This window comes from Asterias rubens, chromosome 7, assembly GCF_902459465.1.
Source record: "Asterias rubens chromosome 7, eAstRub1.3, whole genome shotgun sequence".
NCBI lineage: Eukaryota > Metazoa > Echinodermata > Asteroidea > Forcipulatida > Asteriidae > Asterias > Asterias rubens.
The window spans coordinates 6,912,589-6,934,868 of record NC_047068.1 but is presented as its reverse complement, the minus strand read 5'-3'; the positions used below and the strand labels follow the sequence as shown (position 1 = coordinate 6,934,868).

Here is a 22,280-nt window from a genome sequence, read left to right as displayed (position 1 = left end):
AGGAGACAACACAATCCCCATTATTAGGAGACAACGCAAATTCAAAACGTTCTACTGTTAAAGCCATTGGACCCTTTCGGTAAACAGTATTGTCCAAGGCCCACACTTCGTGTATCACAACTTCTATGTCAAATAACAAACCTGTGAAAATTTAGGCTCAATCGGTCATCGGAGTCGGGAGAAAATAACGGGAAAACCCACCCTTGTATCCGCGCGTTTCACCGTGTCATGACATGTGTTTAAAATAAATCTGTAATTCTCGCTATCGAGAATTGATGTTGTTTTACTGTTTTCTCAAAAAGTAAAGCATTTCATGTAATAAGATTTCAAGAGAAGTCTTTCACCACTACCTTCTGTAAACCCTGTAAGTTATTTGTAAATCTGTGAACTCTTTTTTTTTTCTGTACCGAAAGGGTCCAATGGCTTTAAGGTGTTACCACACAATCCCACTATAGTCTAGTATTCAAAGACCATAATACTGAGGCGTGTATTTTTGGTCTTCAGAAATAAGCAAAAGGTTTAAACTAAATTTCAATATCTAACAACTAAAACCACCTTCCACAGTCTCAATCCTTAACCACTTCAAAATCCAACTGTATGTTTTGTTTTTTTCTGTTGGACTGCACTAGTAAACTGATTATGCTTCACATGGGATCAGGCAAACCTACCACCACCATAAACAGATTCAAACAGCTTTCTCAAGAAGACGATCAGTGGAGTTGAAACCAATGGTTCTTTTCAGAATCACCCCAACTCATTGAGAGATTATCATTACATGGTATTACTGCATACCTTTCTATATTATATAGTTCGGGTGTTGAGTAACTGAATGGTGTTGGACTAACCCCAAGAGTAAATTGATCGTGCTGTACATGGGATCAGGCATACTACCATAATCAGGGTCCAACAGTTTGGGTGTTGGGTTACTGAATGGTGATGGATTTCGGTTTCTTTTACAGTGATTGAAAATCCCTTTAGGGAGTTTGTGATAATCTGCCCTTGAACCACAAAGGACTTAATTTAATATAGTCCCTTTTGCAAAAAAAAAAAATATAACTTAAAAGCCAGGGCCCAATGTTAAAACCTGTTAAGCAGGAAATGGTGCTGAGCCAATTTGTTTTCCTAAGCACAAAAATAGCAGGGTACCAGTCACTAACAATATACATAACACTGTGTCTTGACCGGTAACATGTTTCTGCTGAGCAAATATGTTTTTTTGTTTGTTCATAGACGATGTGACCTCTGACATCACTCGAAAACCATAACATGCCTCGTGCATACCGCCGAGCAAAACCTTTGTGTTTTGGCATCCAGCTAGAAAGTGTATGCAATCTTACCATAACTACGCGTCTTTTTGCCCGGCGAAACATGACGTATACAGTGTTTTTTCAACAGAGGGCGGTTTGAATGTAAACATACATGTAGGCCACATCGTCTATATAAACATCGTCATGAATCTCTGTCCAGATTTCTCCTGTTCATTGATGATATCATGAGCTAAATCTGAATTGGAGTATTTTTCTTTACAAAGCAAGGGGAACACCTCAATAACTCGAGCTAACCCAACAACTCGTTGATTGTGATAACTCAATAACTCATAGAACACATAACTGTGTGTTGAGTTACTCTAAACACCCTCCATGAAAAAGAAATAAATTGTCTGACTGACAGACGGCCATCAAAGAGGTTTTTAACAAACAAATACATGTATGGTTTGTACTGTAGCATTTAAATTGTATACCAATTTTATTTCGCATTACGGTGGCAGTGCTGGTTTGCATCAACAACAGCACTCGCCAATATTTTGAAGCATTTGCCAAACAAGACCCCCAAGTTTTTTTGTCGTCTTCAATAAAGATACAAACTGTTATAGACTAATTTGAAGTAAAAAGGGGAACGTATCGAAACAGTCCTTTTGATCAAAGATATTCAAAGGAAAATTCATTTGAAGTCATTCCATGTCATTTCATTGACATGCCACAAAAAAAACCCAAGGTTTCTAAGTCGAATAAAACCATACTCCAGGATGACGACTTTAAGCTCCGCCTCCTTTCTACTTCTTGCCGCCGCCCCACCACCCCTTTATAAACCCAGTGATGCCTCCTGCTGCTGCCGCCTTCTGCTCAAGTTTGTCGTCTAGCGATGGCAACTCCACTTGATTCAGCGCGATGTCAAAGAACAACGGCTTGCAGGGGATGGGTTGGAAGTCTGGTGGGAAGGGTACTAGGTTGGGTTTGCTGGAGGCCACGTCGAGTCCGTCTTGGTATTTGTTCAGACGTTCGCTGACTGCTCTCTTGTCTGAGGTGACCTCTAGCTGGGCCATTCCAGAGGTCATGTCCTCTGAATCTGCCAATGGAAAGATAATAATAATAAAAAGAACATTTATAACGCGCCGGTGTCAGTCAAGTTATGACGCTCAGCATATGAACAACTATCACTAAAAAAACAATATCTGAAGCCAAACTACCGTTCTGGAAGAGATGGGTTTTGAGGGCAAGTTTGAAATCAATAAGGGCAGGATATGCTATGTATTCCTAGTGGGAGCTGATTCCAAAGGTATGGTCCAGCTTAAGAATCGGATCTATCCCCCCAAGAACTTTGTGCTAGTGGATGACTTATAAAGAAGAACATACTCGACAATTAGGGTCCTATTGTAGTTAAAGGGTCTATGTACTTTTGTAGGACAAAACACGTAATGTCTACAGATTTACACTAAACTTACAGTTTGAAGATAATGATAGTAGAAAGCTTCCATGAAAATATTACTTGCTGGAGTGCTTTAGTTTGTGAGAAATTAGTAAAACAATGTCATGAAAATAATTTTTGTCTCAATTATCATGAGACGAAAAAATTTATTTTAGCAAGTAAAAACGTATTTTCATTACATTGTTTTACTCATTTCTCAAAAACTACAGCACCTCAGCAACTAATATTTTAAGGTACGCTTTCTACTAACATTATCTTCAAACGGTGCAAGTTTAATGTAAATCTGTGGACATTGTGCTTTGTGTTACAAAAAGTACCCAAATCCTTTAAGGGCAGAACCATGCAAGGAATGAAACACAGGCGTTTATAAAAGAAATTAACCCTCCTTCTAATTGACCATTTGAAACCATTCAAATCCATTCATTCCTCACACTTGCCCATATCTTTGCACATTCTAGATACCGTTCAATTCAGTTCAACTGTCAAAGTTATAATTTGTTTCTACATTAATTTAGTTTACTATAGAATAGAGAGCGGGTTATAATAAATGGACATAATACAACATTGAGGCAAGGTCAAGAGTGAACCAAGGCTTGTAGCGACTGGCCTTTGAAGTACAATACTTATACACAAACACAGAGCTACCAATTGGACAGACAAAAAAACAAACGGAGCAAACAAAAAAGTCCATGGTACATGTAGATGGACGAATAGATTGTATGACAAAATATAAAAACTGTACAGAAAATAAAGAGAAAAAAACCCGTAAATCAATGGATTTCCAGGATTAGGGTTAATAAAAAGTAACAACAAAATCAGTAGGATATGAAACTTTGAATAGTGGAAGTATAACCAAGAGAGGGTTGCGGTAACACCATGACAATGTCTCATATACATTTATAAACAGAATCAATTAATATATTTACTTTAAAGAATATATTTACTTTAAAGACAGTGGACACTATTGGTAATTGTCAAAGACTAGTCTTCACAGTTTGTGTATCTCACCATATGCATAAAATAACAAACCTGTGGAAATCATAGTGGCGAGATAATAATGAAAGAAAAAACACCCTTGTCACACATAGTTGTGTGCTTTCTGATGCTTGATTTCAAGACCTCAAATTCGAAACTTGAGGTCTCAAAATCAAATTCGTAGAAAAATACTTCAATCTTGAAAACTACGTCACTTCAGAGGGAGCTGTTTCTCACAATGTTTTATTCCATCAACCTCTCCCCAATATTCGTAATCAAGAAAGGTTTTATGATGATAGTTATTTTGAGTAATTACCAATAGTGTCCACTACCTTTAAAGAATATACAAAAAATAGCTTATAAATCTATTGACAAGTATGTCACATAATTGGTAAATAACTTTGAACAAAAAGTAGTTATAAAGATACCCACCTAGAATAGATAATGCATGGGCGGAGTGTTTGAGTCCATTAACTGTCTTTGTAAGTTCCTTCATCTCCGACAACTCAGCCTGGAAAGGGAGAAAAAACATTTCAAGAAATCAGGGCCAAATTTCATAGAGCTGCAAAGCACAAAAATTTACTTAGCATGAAATTTCATCCTTGATAAAAACAGGATTGCCAACAAAATCATCCCGTTGTTTCATATTGCTTGTTACTGGTATTCAGCTGTTTGTTTGTTTATCCTAAAAATCACGTGGAAAATTGGTTGGTAATCCTGTTTTTATCAATGGAGAAATTTCATGCTAAGCAAATTTGTTTGCTTAGAAGCGCTATGAAATTGGGCCCAGAACCTAAACCAATTCTTAAAGATGAATGTCAGTATTTCCCACAAACATACAATTTATTGAACAACTGGATGAGATTTGACACATTAATGTGGAAATTTCAAAAAGATTTCTAGAATTGTTTTTACAAGACCAGAATCAAAATGAGACTAAATCTTCCCGACTGGAGAAAAGGAAAAGAAAACCGGAAACACAAATGTTTACCTTTGATTTGCCTTTGACTTTTCTAAACTCCTTTGTTGTGCTATCAATGTGTTGAAGAACTCTCTCATAAAGAGCGGACGCTTCTCTCCACTTCTTCGTCGTAGTATAGGATTGAGCCAAATAAAAACACCTACATCAAACAAGAATAACAAGTAACGAGTTTAGCTCCAAGTTCAAGTGTTCCTTAAATCATTGAGTCATTAAAGTCAATGTGTGTCTTATGTGCAGGGCCCAGTTTCATAGCGCTGCTTAGCAGCCGATTTTGTGCTCACTGTGTGATTTCAATTTCATAGTGCTGCTAACCGTAAGCACACGAAAAGGCATGCTAACCTTCCGGTGCTTACCGCACGGAAATAAATGACGTCACAATGCAAATCCACGGTAAACACGCAATATGGCTGCCCATCTTTTCTGCTAACCTGTGAAATACGCTAAGGCTTAGGCAAATTTTTCTGCTACAGTAAGCATGCAAATTTGCTTACCGTTAAGCAGCGCTATGAAATTGGGCCCAGGCCTCAGCGATTGCCGTGGTGCCCTCTGCTTTTGCTGTGGTGCCCTGTGCTTTTGCCTTGATGCCCTGTGCTTTTGCGGTGGTGCCCTTTGCAAAGTTTCAATACAAATTTTAACATTTTCCTCCTAGAAGTGCCCCTTACCAGAGGGAAATTGCTGTGCCCCTTCAAATCAACAACGACACTCAAGACCTGCATGTGTCATCTGTTGCACGCCCAAGGTTTTTGCTACAAAGCTGGTACACATTTTTGACTAAATTTACCAGAAATCACCCATTTAAACATTCTGATATGAAAGCAACTTTTCATTCTGAGAAGACCTAAAAATGTGGGGTGTCGTGGCCGAGCGGATAAGAGCACCGAATTCAAGCTCTGGTGATTCTGTTCAGCAGAGTGTGGGTTCGAATCCCGGTCGTGACACTTGTGTCCCTGAGCAAGACACTTCACTGTAATTGCTTCAGTCCACCCACGGGTAAATGGGTACCTGTGAGCCTTGATTGCGCTACATATTTGGCGACACAGGCTGTATACTCCCCAGGGAGCTGAGATGGTTTAGGAATGATTTCAGGCCCAGTGACCAGGGGTAATAATGTTGAAGCGCCACGAGCGTCACTGCGTGACGGACCTGAGCGATATATAAGAAGCCACTATTATTATTATTATTAAAGTCTTTGAAGGAACATAAGTAAAAGCCAAGTCCAAATGTTCTTGTATAAATCATAAAAGAAAAAAACAGCTCAATGCAACTTCCATGTGGGCTTCTGTAGACCAGTGGAGCCAGTTTGTGTCAAGTGGACATGGCTTAGGGTGGAATCCCACTAACGAACAGGGACCAATTCCACAGAGCTGCTTTAGCAGAAAATAGTGCTTAACAATTTTCTGCTAAGCAAAATTGAGCAGAATACCAGTCAAAAAGTATGCATCTGGAATGGTAGTTTGGCTGATAACCTGTTTCTGGTGAGCATAATTTTGTTGTGCTTAGCTACCTTTTTGTGCTTAAGCAGCTGTAAGAAATTGGGCCCAGAGAGGCATAGGTTATAGGAATGTGCTTACCTCAAAGCTTTATACTTGAATGTCTTGGCGGTGAGTTCCTGTTGCAGGCTGTCATCGTCTTCAAGCCCAGCAAGCTGAGAGATCTCTGAATGATTCTGCAAATAAATAAATTTAAATTAGCCCCAAGTTAATTGAAAATCTGCCCAGTCAGTTTCCCTCGTGGTTTGTTGATTGAAAATTACATCGATAACTACACGATGAGTTCTCAATGAGACAGAAGCAATGTGCACAAATTGTACTTCACGGAAATCAAATTGGAATTTTTTTTATAGTTTCTCGAGACAAACTGTGGCTGACGGAAATTTAGATTCTGCATCGGAAACAAAGAGCAAAGAGTTTCAAAAGGATCAACTTTGTTGCTTAGTAGATTCTGCACAAAGTGTGCTTGGCAGAAGGGCATAACAGCTTAGACGACAGCGACCTCGCTTGAACCTATACAGTCTTATATTATTTTAAGAGCTTTGTACAACAAATGACAGATAATTTCTCCGCTGTGGTCAGCTCAACCCACCTGAATAATACTGTCGTAAATTCTGATGAGATCCTGTGGCTTGTTGGTCTTCTTGTTGTTGGTGCCCCCGGGCGTCGTCGCGGGGACGGTCAATCCCGTCTCGGGCAGGTTCTCCTTGAGAGTCTCTGCGATCAGGATGTTACGTTCTATCGTCTTGGTGAGGCGGATGTACATGAGGTATGTATAGAGGTACTGGGAGCTAGGGATGGGGCCGTCAGACTTCTGGGCTCGTTGCTTAACAGTCTGCCAAGGAACGCAATCAGGAGCATTAGAGGGCCTTATTTCATAAGGCTGTTAGCAAAAAGTACAGCAAATTTCTTTGCTAAGCACAAAATAAGTGGGCAATCAGAATACCAACTTTTTCATGTTTGAAAGCATTAGAGGGCAAAATTTCATCAAGCTGTTGCAAAAAAGTACGGCAAATTTCTTTGCTAAGCACAAAATAAGTGGGACACTAGTTGAAACAATGTCAATTTTACAGGCTTTATGAAATTGGTCACTGTTTACAGGTTTATAACTACAATAAAAAAAACATCTTGTCATGCTGTGAGTTCTTCATGGAAAGCATCAAACTTGGTTTACTTACAGGATCTGATTTGACCTCGTCTCGTAGAATCTGCAGAGCATCTTTACATTCCATAAGTAGACTCTCATAGATCAACATCTTACTCTCTGAATCCTTAGAAGTCTTTAATTGCTTCTCGTTCTCTTCACAGCTCACAAGAAACGTCCGCACCTTCACAGAAAAAAGATTGCAAGGCAATAAGGGTTGGGTACCTACATTGATTTTCTTCCTAAACGGTTAAAGACACTGGACACTATTGGTAATTGTCAAAGACCAGTCTTCTCACTTGGTGTATCTCAACATATGCATAAAATAACCAACCTGTGAAAATTTCAGCTCAATTGGTCGTCAAAGTTGCGAGATAACTATGAAAGAAAAAATCACCCTTGTCACACAAAGTTGTGCACTTTCAGATGCTTGATTTCGAGACCTCAAGTTCTAACTCTGAGGTCTTGAAATCAAACTTGTGGAAAATTACTTCTTTTTTGAAAACTACGTCACTTCAGAGGGAGCTGTTTCTCACAATGTTTTATACTATCAACCTCTCCCCATTACTCATTACCAAGTAAGGTTTTATGCTAATAATTATTTTGAGTAATTACCAATAGTGTCCACTGCCTTTAAACAGAACTTATGACTACCAGCACCATTCAACTGTTTCCACTGATTCAAATCCAAAATATGAGCAAACCTGTACAAATATCAAATCAGTCCTTTTGATTTGAAAATCATAGGCATTTGCAAAAAAGCTCACCTGGAATTTTCTAGTCATACAATTTTGCAGAGCGTTAAATTTATTGAACAGGGTACTGACTGACACTGAATACATGAGCAGCTGTCACTTTCAAAAACAAAATGTCAAGTTAAAAATCACCTTTACACAACAGACTCACTAAGCCCAATTTTTCACTTGTTTGTTATTTCATACTTATGGTTGATTACACAAAATGAAGAACAGTGACTGTGACTATTTTGTTAGCTCTACCGATCCCATATAACACCTTCAATAAGGGGCTATCAGTGAAAGAAAATATGTACATTGAAGCAAATAGATATATTGACCCCTTGCACGCACATCACACGCGGCGACCAATGCCACGCTCACCATGTTGGTGGGCAGTTAGGTTTACGTGTATTAACGCCGCGTCACCTAAAATGCACACTTTACTGCATAACGCGCAGCATAGAGTTATATATGAAAACGCACAGTGAAATTGCCCACCAGTATGGCGCATTCAAGATTTTTCTGCTGATGACGTCAGGTGAAATGGGTCAATATCTAGCAGGTCTGTATGCTTCGTTTTTAGAAAGGGCAAGGGCATCAAGGCATTATCTCCTTGGTAAAAGGCACCCTATGAGGAAATTGTAAATTTCTACTGGAGATTTTCAAAGGCACCAAGGCAATGACTGGGGGGAATGGTGGCAAGCGCCTTTGTAGCCTTCGTGAAGTATCAGGCCTCTTAAGTGTGAAACAATTTATTAACAAATAATAAAACTCCACTGCTGTGTGGCTGTCTTACCTGCTCATTCTTGACTGCCACTAGTCTTCCTCTCCAGGTGACTTCACTCAGAGTAGCTGCCTGCTTCTCTCTCGTCTGCGCTAGAAGGTTCTGAAAAACGACAAAACAAAAAAAGAACATAAAAGGTAGTCCTACAAAGATATTCGTGTTCAGTTTCTCCCGTAGTTCCATTTGATGAAGTTCCATGGGGTGTCGTGGCTGAGTGGATAAGAGCACCGAACTCAAGCTCTGGTGCTTCTGTTCAGCAGAGTGTGGGTTCAAATCCCGGTCATGACACTTGCGTCCCTGAGCAAGACACTTAACTATAATTGCTTATCTCCACCAAGGGATAAATAGGTTATGAGAGCAAAGATGGTTCTTGTGATTGGTTTCGCCGAGTAGCGCATCTAATTGTCGCACAGGCTGTATACTCCCCAGGGAGATTGTTTAAGGAATGATAAAAGGCCCTATGACCAGGGGTAATAGTGTTGGAAGCGCTTTGAGAAACCCTCGGGTTTGAAAAGCTCTATATAAAAACTGGTTAATATTGTTATTACTACTATTGTCTTCATTTTACAGATACCAATTTCAGAGATTCACTGAACCTCGGAATAGCGTTTACCGATCCAATACACAAGTCAAATAATAATAATAATAAACCAATAGACCGTATTGAATATGACGTCACCGTTCAAAAATCAAACCGGGAACATTGCGTGCTGCGTGTTTCTTTGATGTACGCGTTTGGACGCGCATACGTTTTTACCTACAAGATGGCGACTTTCATAGCAACAAAGGGGTTATTCAACACAGTCTATACACAAGTGTCACAAATAAAACACAAATGAAAACAAAAACAAACATTAGTGTCATTGATTCAGTTATTGTACAAATGTGCTTTATAAGATTTGGTTTAAGCAAACTTACATCTATATTGGAAGACATCTGACTGCCAGTCTTAAGCCTCATCTCTACTAAGTCTTTGATAGCACTCTGGTCACCGATGTTATACGCACAGTAACGAATACTTGGAGTGATCTCCTCCACACGCTGTAGATACAGAATACGCTCGTCCTCGTTGAGGGCGCTTGCCAACTTCTCGTAAATATTCCTTTGAGAGAAAGGCAAGATTGGAAAATTAACATTTTATCTTTTTCATTGAAACATATGTGAGGAGTTGTTCCTTTATTATTGGAGCATTGTTTAATTGTTATAGTATAAAGTTATTCTTGAGTAGTTGTTCCGTTATTATTGCAGCATTGTTTAATTGTTATAGTATAAAGTTATTCTTGAGTAGTTGTTCCGTTATTATTGCAGCATTGTTTAATTGTTATAGTATAAAGGTATTCTTAGACCATGCTCCTGGTCATCAAGGGACGATGACTACTAGGCGGGGAAGGTTGTGAGGAGTTGTTCCTTTATTATTGGAGCAATTGTTTAATTGTTATAGTATAAAGTTATTCTCTCTCCGCTGAGGATGCGGGGTGGCGCCCTTTGAAGTTTAGAGACCCCCCCCACGCTCCTCACCGCCTGCACAATCTTCATCAGGTGAGGATGCCAAACTTTATCCGTAGTTTTAAACCTTTTATTTAATCATTATAATGCAATGTTATTGACTCATGCTTATTTTCATTATATCCGCAAATATCCATAGATTCATATTCTGTTGTAGATTTTGGGAATTTCATTGACTAAAAAGAGTAATTTTACAGTTAGAAAACTTGTGTGGGTCACAGATTTGGAGGTGACGCTTTAGGATATACATGTGCGTTGGTTAGCGTTATAAGCTATGCTGTGTTGCGGTACATACACGCGCAGTCAGGTACATGTAGAAGTTAATGTTAACGTTGCTATGTATGGACGGATGTATGTATGGCAATGGCTCTGTTAAATATTGGGGGAATGGGTGTTTATTTCTGTGTGAAAATGGTGTAAGTGAAGTTGGGCGTTCAACGATGTATGTTTGTGTCTCATATCCCCATTGCCCAGTACTGCTGTGCCATTAATATATCCCAGTTAACTGAGTCTAGTGTCTATTGAGATTTTAAGAGATGAATTGATATTGAGAGGTCCTAAGTATTGTCGTACTAAAGCAGGAGTTTAATTAATGTATCTTTGTGTATTTTATCACCCGCCTGCACAATCTTCATCAGATATCAATTGTGCAGGTTAGGTCACTCAACAATTCAATAAAGGGTCAACTACATTGGCGGAGAGAAAACATAACCTGTGTGTCTTTAAAACTTCATAACCAGTATTTAGCAGCCGCTTTGGACCCCCACACTACATCAGTCTTCGGACCCCAACACATATCTTACACATAACACAAATTATAGTTGATTTGGGGTTGAACAAAGACAAATTGACCAGAGCAGGATTTGAATCTACTGCATCCGGATTAATGTGCCGGCTCTTTTACAACAGAGATACCTAGCCATGTTTGTGGTCTCTCTTTTTGTCAATATCTTTGACAGTCAGAAGCAGTTAAATGGCTTCTGACTGGCATCCCAGAGGTCGTTGGTTCAAATCCTGCTTTAGTAAACGTTTCCTTACGCTCAACCCCACATCATTCACACAAGTTACCAGGTCAGTTTCCCTTGTGGTTTATTATTTAAAAATGTATAGTTTAATTTACAATGTTCCCATGTTCTTTCACCAAATCAGTACAGCATTAACTGACAGGCCAAAACAACATGGTATTAATGTATGCCCAGTTGACGCCAAACCACCAAGTGAGATAGAAACAGGGTTCAGTAACACATAGGGCAAAATATTAAAATATTTACAACCAGAATAAATCAGGCCTTCATTTCTACAGAGATTTGCACCAGTCGGTGAAACACTTTAGAAGTCTCAAATTTGCATAAAGTTGTCAATGACATGATTCATGCTGTTTTTGAGTTACGTGTTAACAGGGCTTATTAACATAGTAAAAGTTGATGATGATGTACCAGGCCTGGATTTTCATTTTTGAGAGGGCACGGCCAATTTCATTTTGAAAAGGGAACTTGAACATCTTAAAGTCTTCGGGAAACGTTTGAAGGGGCACAAAGATCAAGACCAGGGGCAACAAAGAACAGAGGCCATGACCTCAACGGCCCCAGTCTAATTCTAGGTCTGATTTACTTCTTAAACTTTGTGCTATTTTTGATAAAATGTATATATATGCATTATAGGGTGTGGGGTACTTTTTGTAGGACAAAAAACACAATGCCCACAGATTTACACTAAACTTACACAGTTTGAAAATAATTATGGCAGAGAGCTTCCTTTAATATATTATATGCTGAGGTGCTGTAGTTTTTGAGAAATGAGTAAAACAATGTCATGAAAATATTTTTTGTCTCAGTGATCATGAGACGAAAATTATTTTAACATGTAAAAAATTAATTTTTATGACATTATTTTACTCGTTTCTCAAAAACTACAGCACCTCAGCAACTAATATTTTAAGTTACGCTTTCTACTATCATTATCTTCAAACAGTTTAAGTTTAATGTAAATCTGTGGACATTGTGTTTTGTGTTACAAAAAGTACCCAAATCCTTTAAGGACACATTTAAATGCTGGTGAGAAAAAGAGAAGTAATGATGATGAACTTACTGTGCAGTGCTAAACATCTTGATGCAGTCTTCCCATTGCTCCCTTTCAAAGAACAATGTTCCTTTCATCCATGAGCAGTAGGCCTATCAATCAAACGCAAAAAAAAAACCAATCTCTTATAGAGGGATATGACCAGGGTTCTCCTTATAAACAAGCTAGCGTATCACGCCGATAAACACAAACTGCTTGCTGATACATTCAAATTGCGTGCAGATTATGCACAAATTACAGCATGATAACATGATATCATATTGCCAGCTGGCGTAGTGCATGTATCATTCAAAACCACAGTGGATGATATTGAATGGTCAGACAGTAGAAGGGTTGTAATGCACTCACCAAATGTATCATGTCGCAGGCTGGCAAGGTACATTTTTAGTAATTTATTTCCCTTTTACAGGCCGTCTGCCAAGTCTTGTTACTTTATGTAGTTTATCTTGGATGTATTTTTTATAATATGTGAGGGTCCCCAAATGATCAGATGTGCTGGATGGGTCACCCTCGTAAAACAATTTCACAAAAATATGTGGGTTTTTGGGGCTTAAAATTTTCATCTTTTTTCTTTGAGACTTGTTTTAATACTCATTTCTCAAAAACTACAGCAACTCAGCAAGTAAGATAAGCGTCACATCAGACAGTACTAGGACAATGCAATAACACTAAATACAGAGTATGTTCCCATGTTCTTTCACCAAGTCAATACAGCATTAAATACAGAGTATGTTCCCACATTCTTTCACCAATTCAATACAGCATTAACTGACCGGCCAAAACAACATGGTATTAATGTATGCCCAGTTGACGCCAAACCACCAAGTGAGTTAGAAACGGGGTTCAGTAACACATAGGGCAAAAAATAAACTGTGCATGTTTTAAATGTAGTCTAGCAATTTTTAGTTTTTTATTATGTAAACTTTCAAAAATATTGTTTACCCCATTTCATTTAGACTCAACCACACCAAAATCATGCTTACCAGAATAAGGTTACCAGCCAAACTACCATGTCTTATATGTACTATCAACAAGTGGTATCCTGCTCATTTCTGCTTAGCAGAAAATAATTGTTAAGCAATAATTTCTGCGCAAGCAGCTTTATAAAATTCGGACCTGATGGTAACCCACTGTTATACCTGAGCTTCGAGTTTGGAGCGGGCGTCACATTTCTCGCTCTGTGACAGCGTTTCCAACTCCTCAGCGTATCGCACAGCCTTGATGAGTCGAGACATGAGATGAAAACGTTTCCTCAGCTCAGTGTTGGATTCTTGTTTGAGCTGCATCATGAACGCCCAGCATCGCTCAGCGCACATCAATGGTAGATACAAAAACCTACGAAGAGAGGAGCAAATCGATACTGATCATTGATATGCGATTGAATTGGATATATCACTCAAGGTCAGATAAACAAACCTTTAAGAATGGACACACATCTGCACTGATAATTGATGTGATTGTATTGGATTGGTTCATAAAAACCAGCATGCATGCCAAATTCCACTCAGCGCATATAACATTTAAATACAAATAGAACATTAAGGATGTTTGTTGAGAAATATACTCACCGAACATCTGTGATGGTTTCTTCTTTGATTTTTCTGGAAACATATTTATTTCTGTTGCCGTACACAAACTTGAGAGACTTTCGTATTCTACGAAGCCTCCTTGAACAGTAACTCCTACAGACAAAAGAAAATTGTAAAAATATAACTTCAAAACATGAACAAAATATGAATTTTAATCCTTCTACTTTTGATGACATTTTTAAATAAGTTGATCAACATTTCAAAACCTTTCAACTGCACAGGCTGTGTATGGTTACAATTAACTGTATTGTGCAGCTGAACTCACCACACGATTCCATATTGCCAGCTATCTTTCAAAACCACAGTCAGGATGATATTGAATGATCAGACAGTAGGAGGGTTCAGGTTGACTGTCTGTGTATGCATTCATCACTTGATAACATCTTTGCATAATGGTATATTGCATATTATTATATAACACCCAAGCAGATCCTTACTATTTGATTGGAGGATTGTCCGTCACGTGATAGCAAATAAAAGTACTATTGCACGCTGAGTCACTCACCGTGCATTTTTCGTTCCATCCGAAAAGTACTATTGCACGCTGAGCAAAAAACATCACTGCAAGGCAAATACATTCGGCGTCTGCATGTCTCAAAATAGCTGTACAGAACGCACATTTTCACTGTTCAATCCAACAGGCCGACCCAAAAGAAACGGGTGTAATTTCTCAATTAAAAATTGTAGGCCTAAGCTTTGTTTGTTTTGAAAGTTGTTCCATTCAATTCATGAACATATTCGCACCATTGCACTCATAAACATTCATTATTTGTATATTATCATTTAAAACCACAGTTGATCATTGTTAATGGTCAGGCATTATGGTCGACTTTGTGTGTGTTCACCACATGATTTCATATTGCAGACTGGCAACCATTCCAAAACACTGTGGGTGGTATTGAATGGTCAGACAGTAGGAAGGTTGGCTATGTACTGTCAAAATCTATGCATTCACCACATGATACCATATTGCATGCTGGCAGGGTGGATATCATTCAAAACCACATTGGGTGATATTGACCAGTCAGACAGAAGGAGGACAGTGCATCAACTCTGAAAATTAAGAAATGAATGTCCCTATGTTCTTTCACCAAGTCAATACAGCATTAACTGACCGGCCAAAACAACATGGTATTAATGTATGCCCAGTTGACGCCAAACCACCAAGTGAGTTAGAAACGGGGTTCAGTAACACATAGGGCAAAATTTCATAAACTCGCAACCAGACAAAAGCAGGCAGTATGTTCTACAAAGACCAGAGTTGACATTTGCCCAACTGCTTCTGTCTGTTTTGATTGTAGTCAAGCAATAGGAGACTTTTGGGACGCTTGGTGGCAGCAGACTTACCAGGTAAAATCCATTGTTCTCGGTAATGTGCGCAGGCTCAGAAATACGTAAACAATGGCAATTTACCTGGTAGGTCTGCTGCCATCTAGCGTCCGAAAGTCTCCCATTGGATTAGTTTAAGTGTGCGATTTTGTTTCTTGTCTCTAGCCCATCGTGCAGTGTCCAAACACTATACAAGACAACAGTCTAGTCGTGTTTGCTAGACACAACACTGGTACAAAAATATATACAAAATTGTTAGACATGAATTATTTGTATTCCTGTATGAAACTATGGATTCTGTTTAACACTCTGAACCACTATCAGGGGCTTTTTCCAAACCCATGTTTGGGCTACGTCTCAAGGCTCCAATGTTGTGGACAAGGCCCCTGGTAGTTTCTAGGAATCCAGATTAAATTTATCATGATAAAACAGTAATTCATCAGAATCAAACAAAACCATGCAGAAACTTGGATTTTGATGGTGCAGGAGTGGTTTGGTTGATAATTGTTTCTGTCCTTCAACCATCTGGTCAGAATGCTTTGAACTCCTAATCCTACCTATTTAATGCGCTTTAGATTTTGTTACATTTCTATGTAGGCCCTACTGTTTATTTCTCACAATTATTCTTTTTTTCAACAAGAGTATGGAATACCGTATTATTGAATTGAGTTGAATTGAATTGAATTGAATACCTATATCGCTGATAATCTCCGTGTCTTAATCCATGTTGTTGTTGGGACTCCTTGATGAGCTGTAGAACTGCACACAGTGGAGTCAAGGAAATGTCAAATTAACAAAATACCAAATAAAAAATAAAAAACATATCCACAATACTATTATAGTAATAATGGTCATTTACATTACGACTAGCTCAGACAGCGTAGTAAAGCTATAGACCCAAAACAAAAAACATACAAACACAAAATAATGAGGTTCGTTCGCCAGCGGAACGATAGTTCTACCTAGGAGAAGGAGAACTCAGCTAAGGTAAGAGGACCCCTATGTTACAATTTACTTCATCACATTTTACATAAAGATGGTATTTTATTTTTACATAAAATTAAAATACAAATAAAAATCACCAAAAAAAATAAGAACTTTGGAAAATTTAATTTGTTTAAATTAATTAATATTTTTAATGTATTTAATATGGGGAATTTATATTCCAAATTATATAAAATGATTAAATTCAATAGCAGCCATCCTTTGCTGAATTGCCAAAATATTTTAATATCACCAGCCGATTTTGAATGTGTTGTCTCTCCGCCTCTCTATTCTTGCAATTCATTCTTGCCATATGGAAACACATGATTGCAAAATGGCACAAAATAGCTCAGCACAAGGACCAACACTTTCGTAAATAAAACAAAAATTCATGGCACAAATTGACAATTTTAAACACAGTGGTAAAGTTTTATATACGGTCGTTCAAAAGGATACCTTCTAAGGTGTAGGAATCGTTGCTTTCTGTCGGTTCTGGCTTCGTTTCTTCTGGCTCTTGGCCGGATATTTGCTCTCCGGACTCCATTTTGAGTGCTACACGTGGATGACCATCGAGCGACGACAGAGGGCGCTACACACTTTTTACGGTCTGGCAGGCGAGCACAGGGCCCAATAAATAGAGCTTGATCCTCAACAAAATTTGATCTCAGCCAGGGAACCATCAACAAAATATTATAATGCAGTGATCAATGTCAAACAAATTTGTGACTGGTCTCCTGCTTATTTTTTGGCTTAGCAGAAAATGTATAAGCACTATTTGTAAGCTCTATAAATAAGACCATTAGGTAACTTAACATTGAAAGAAGTGAAATCAAGACCGCTTTTACACACAACTCCTATTCCTAACAAACTTTGTGGTTTGTGGAAATAAGTTTTCTGAGGTCACTTTCTGTTGATTTCATTGTCTTTAGCATAAAAAAATGACTGTAAATGAAATTTTAATGTCGCACTTTGAACATCACAAACACTTTATTACAGACACAAATAAAGCCCAAAGGGAAACTGACTGGTGAATGTTTAAATGATTTTTTGGGATTGAACAAAGAAAAATCTATTTGTAGCCGGATTTGAACTAAGGCCCTTTATAACTGCTGGAAAAAAAAGGCTATTAAATAAATTAAATGTTGTACGGCGAATGAAGGAAATGATGTTAATCATAATCACATGTGAAAACAATATGTGCAAATAAGGACCACTTGGAATTTTCAGCAACAGGTTCAAATAACTTTTTCAAAGGAAAATATAGAATTTTATTTACATCATTATAAAATTTATGGACGGAATCAAACATTTACACAGATAAACAAATTTATAATCAGATATGTCATGATTCAAAATGCTCAGCCACAATCTTAGGAACCAGTTTTATGGTGTTCATGTCGAGAATAAGCTTGGGCGATATTTCTTTTATTATCCCACGATATATCGGCTAAAAAGTATCGCGATATTCGATTAAATCGCGATTTATATTTGAAGTCTAAAATTCTGACATTTTACTATGCCCAATTTTTATAATTCTAAAATCTGAACAAATCGAGGTATGGATCTGTGAGGTGTACTGTCTACCCATGGTGTTATAGCTCGAGAATAGCACTTCATCACCACTGATTAGCACACTTATTTCAACATATTTATAAATCAATTATCAAACACAGTTAGTTACACTCAGTAAAGACTAAAGCCTGGTTCATACTTCCTGCAAATGCGATACAAATTTTTACATATCAAATTCCCAACGAATAATTCGCATCAGTTGAAATGCGCTCAATTTCTGGGGAAAAATTCGCAGCGAAAACAAGGCTGGGACGTCACTATTTGTATCGCATTCGCAGGAAGTATAAACCAGGCTTAAATGCACTGTACACGTTTGGTACTTGTCAAAGACCAGTGTTCTCACTCGGTGCATCTCAACATAAGCACAAAATAACAAGCCTGTGAACATTTGGGCTCAATTGGTCATCGAAGTTGCGAGAAAATTATGACAGAAAAAAAAAACCCTGGTTGACGAATTTGTGTGCTTTCAGATAGGAATAAAAGACTTCTAGCTAGGGTAGAAGTCTTTTATTATTTTAGTGAGAAATTACCTCTTTCTCAAAACTACGTTACTTCAGAGGGAGTCGTTTCCCACAATGTTTTATACTATCAACAGCTCTCCAATGATCGTTACCAAGTCAGTTTTTAAGTTAATACTTGTTTTAAATAATTACCAAACGTGTACCTTCCCTTTAACAAATACCTTGGAGATTGTCAAATACAAGATCTACAAAAAATTTAATCTGTTGTTCCTAATTGTATCTTTGAATAAAACGTGAACCCATAAATGTGACTGCGCATTTAATCTACAAAAACAAAACTTATACTCTGCTAAAATAAATCCTGAGAAAATAGAACTAGCTGTTGCAAACAACTTATCAACCAAAAGCACCTACGGTATCAATTTAAAAAGATAGTTAATGGCCTGATGTTTCAACCTTAGCAGAGTCTTTCTCCAAGGCTAAAAAGGTTATAGCTAAAAAATATATTTAGCCTGAGAGAAAGACTCTGCTGGGGTCAAAACATCAGGTCATTAACATTGTTTTTGCAAAAAAAAAATCCTGATAAGATTACTTCCGATACAATTTTAAGTTCTCCAAAGCTTCAACATATCAATATAAAGTTATCCATAACCATTAGAAATTACTCAATTGACAAAATATATACAAAAAAGACATCAATTTCAAATAAAGATCTAAAGTGGTTAAATAAAGTGCATGGTGTTTTTTCCAAGCAAATCTAATAATAGCACAGAAGACTTATTACAAAATAAATTATATAATTCATTCCAAAGGTGACCACTTAAAGGAATTACATCCAAAATATAAAACTTTACCAACATTTCCACTACAAGTATTAAAAAGTGGACTATGTTCTGGAATCATTTCTCCTAGATGTGACAATTTCAGTCTTGTTTTGATGTGCATAGTAATTATATTTACAATGAGATGTAAAAATTACTGGAATGAGGTCTAAATAAAATGAAAAAAAAAAAGTGGCCTGATTTCATAGAGCTTTGAAATTGGGCCCTGTTTGTCTGGTGCAACCCTGACCCAAATTTTATCATCCCCAGCCCACCCCCTCATCTTCTTTAGCAATTTTCTTCAAGGAAGCCTCAAATCATAAGACGGTTTCTCTTCATCGGCATCCCAGGAGCAATTATTCCAAAGATGTTGCCCAAAAAAGATGGGATATCTCCTGCAGTTATCATCCTCTGTGCAGTGTCCTGCGCAGACAAAATCCCACCAGCTGTTAAAGTTATCTACGTCTCTCTGGGTACATGTTGAGAAGCCATCCCTTGTCCAAGTCACATTGGTGAATTCTTCGTTGCCTTTGGACGATTGCCCTGGGGAATTGAGTAAAAAAGAAATTAGCTGGCAGGTCCAGATTTAACTTTTGAATTTTGTATTTTTTACAGGTCTATTTTCTAGTTGCACAGCATGGCTGGGTATTGTGTATTCCTTCTTGTAAGGGTGGGGTTGTCTAAAACCAAAGGTCAGTCACTTTGAAAGTGGATTTCTGTCACTTCTGGCTTTTCCTGCCAGGGTACTTTGTTTTGCTTTTGCTGGTGTTGTTTACCACCCCAACTGGAGTTTTTCATTGTCTTGCCCTTTACATTGCCACATCTTTTCTAAGTTTTGTTTGTTTTTTTCCATTGAGCAGGTGAAGTTGGAAGGACCATGGAGGAAGGAAGAGAAGGAGCTCGAACGAAGGGACTTCAAAAGTTGAACTTGTGGTACCGCGGTCGTTTAATGACACCTCGTAATCACCCACATACCTTATACAGACAATGAGCGACCTGGCGTATGCGAGTTTGCTCGTGCGCACTTGGTTCTTCACTCAACTATGGTGTCGTATTTCGTATGGATATAATACAGAAAAAAACAACTTTTTTGAGACCTGATAAAAATTGTGTACACTTTTGCCCACCAAATCGAAAAACACAATTGAATACCAACCACCCTCGTGTGCTATTACCCAAATTTTGAACCACCGCTAGTGACCGGTAAGTCACAAAAAATGTAAAAATATGCCATGATGTTTCAGTGAAACACCACAAACGGTAAATGAAAACGTGTATATTCACAATTCTTGTCTCCAATGATTCAACTTTACACGAAGGCAACGGTGCAGAGTGGCGGTACCACACCTTCTGTGCAAAGAGATCTAATCCTGCTCGTTAATCGGCCGTCCAGCTGGAGGTCTCCTATTTTTTTTCCACTGGTCAGACAGGGGCATTGACAGGGTATTCTTCTGTTACTCTACGGTTTTGCGGGTCGTTCGAGCTCCTTCTCTTCCTTCCTACATGGAAGGACTCTCCAGAAGTTTCTAAGATTTTTAGGCAATCTCTCAGGCATGCATCTCTGTTTCAGTGTTGTATCTGGGTTTTATCTGTTGTTCATTTGTGTCTTGTTTAGGGTTTCAACGTTCTCCCTTCTCCCCCCCCCCCCTGCATTGCCCCCCATTGTTTTCTTTGTATTTTATTGAATTTTTTCTGTTAACCGTTTTGCCTGATAAAAGTAAATAATAAAACATCAAACTTCAACTGACTTATTTGACAATCTGTATCACTCTCGTCATTGTAGTCGTAAACGTAGCCAAGGTACTCGACCCATTCATGATGGACAAGCTCCCCTGCCCCAATGGCTGATTCGTAGCCATCAAAGTAACGCAAGAAGACGTCCAAGCAAGGACCTGAATTAGGGTCCACTATGACGCAAGAAGGGTTCTGCCATGTGTTGGTCCGTACTGAGAAAGAAAAGAATATTATTAAGTCAGAAAAAATTCTTACATTGAAAAACTGAATCAGAAAGGCAAAAATATCTCTGTTTGATTGCTTGTAATAATTATTCAGGAAACTTGTAAGTTGTTTATTTGACAAACATAATTCTTTCATTTTAACATGAAGAAAAAAATGTTCTATGAAATTGGCAGCATTCAATTCAATCAAAACGAATTTTAACAAATTCTGGAACTTTTAAACTTTTTACTGTGTAAATTTAATACTTCAAATGCAGCTACCTACCTCTACCCTATTTAAGAAAATGTCAGTACTTAATTAATTAAGCAAAATAGTCAACAATCTGACAGTACATCACATGCAATGGAATCCAGTCAACCTGCCCCCATCCCCACACACAGTATGCAAGTGCCAACTCGCCAACTACATCATACATGTACTAACTACAAGTCAGGGGTTGTGAGTGGCGACTTTGTGTTGGGCGAATTTGATGGTGGGGGCGAATTGACTGGCTGGCATTCATTGGCATTCCACGATTTTAGTACGACTTCATACGTACGGTGGCTGATCTCCGCCAATAACTAAACACTTTTTCAAGTATGGCACATGACGCCCTAAATAGGGCGTTATTTTAGGGCGTAATAACGCCCTTATATTCCTCAATTAGGGCATTATTACGCCTTAAATTTAGGGCGTTATAATGCTATATCAAGGTTACGGTATAGACTATAGCTAGGGCGTTATTACGGCGTAAATAGTAATATATATAGGGCATTATAACGCTGTAAAATAAGGCATTATAACGCCCTATTAGGGCTTTATAGCGCTGTATAGAGCGTAATAACGGCATATTGAAAAAGTGTTTGGTTGTTGGCGGAGATCAGCAATGGATGACATGAATGAAAAGAATCTCCAATGAAAACCATTTATCAAAATCAACAAACATAACAATTTAACATGTCAAAAGTTTTGGCGAATTAAATTTGAAATTCATCCTTTTAGTTACCCTATATCGACATTCAATTTAAACCATACATTTGTCAATGTTAAATCTTCCAAATAACATTAGTTTAAAGGCAGAATGAAGCTACTCACCCGACAAAATTTGAACACAAATGGACACACAAATTGCATAGAAACTCGTCTCCCAGGACGCCATGATTCTAAATAACGTATTGTCAGC

The 22,280-nt window shown here is 38.0% G+C and overlaps 2 protein-coding genes across 2 annotated transcripts; both read right to left on the bottom strand.

Moving 5' to 3' along the window:
- Nucleotides 1-1,354: 1,354 nt before the first annotated feature.
- On the bottom strand, nt 1,355-16,873 carry LOC117292832 (signal recognition particle subunit SRP68-like). Its single transcript, XM_033774997.1, has 13 exons — nt 16,762-16,873; nt 16,014-16,080; nt 13,972-14,085; nt 13,543-13,738; nt 12,413-12,495; nt 9,737-9,920; nt 8,831-8,920; nt 7,332-7,481; nt 6,746-6,988; nt 6,235-6,329; nt 4,673-4,802; nt 4,114-4,192; nt 1,355-2,346 (listed from the first exon to the last, which is right to left on the bottom strand). The coding sequence occupies exons 1-13, from the start codon at nt 16,847-16,849 to the stop codon at nt 2,054-2,056; spliced, it is 1,812 nt and encodes a 603-aa protein (XP_033630888.1). The 5' UTR covers nt 16,850-16,873; the 3' UTR covers nt 1,355-2,053.
- Nucleotides 16,874-19,346: 2,473 nt separating this feature from the next.
- On the bottom strand, nt 19,347-21,253 carry LOC117292380. The gene is made up of 2 exons (XM_033774409.1): nt 20,908-21,253; nt 19,347-19,702 (listed from the first exon to the last, which is right to left on the bottom strand). Exons 1-2 carry the CDS (start codon nt 21,251-21,253, stop codon nt 19,461-19,463), a joined length of 588 nt encoding a protein of 195 aa, XP_033630300.1. The 3' UTR covers nt 19,347-19,460.
- Between the last annotated feature and the right edge of the window lie 1,027 nt (nt 21,254-22,280).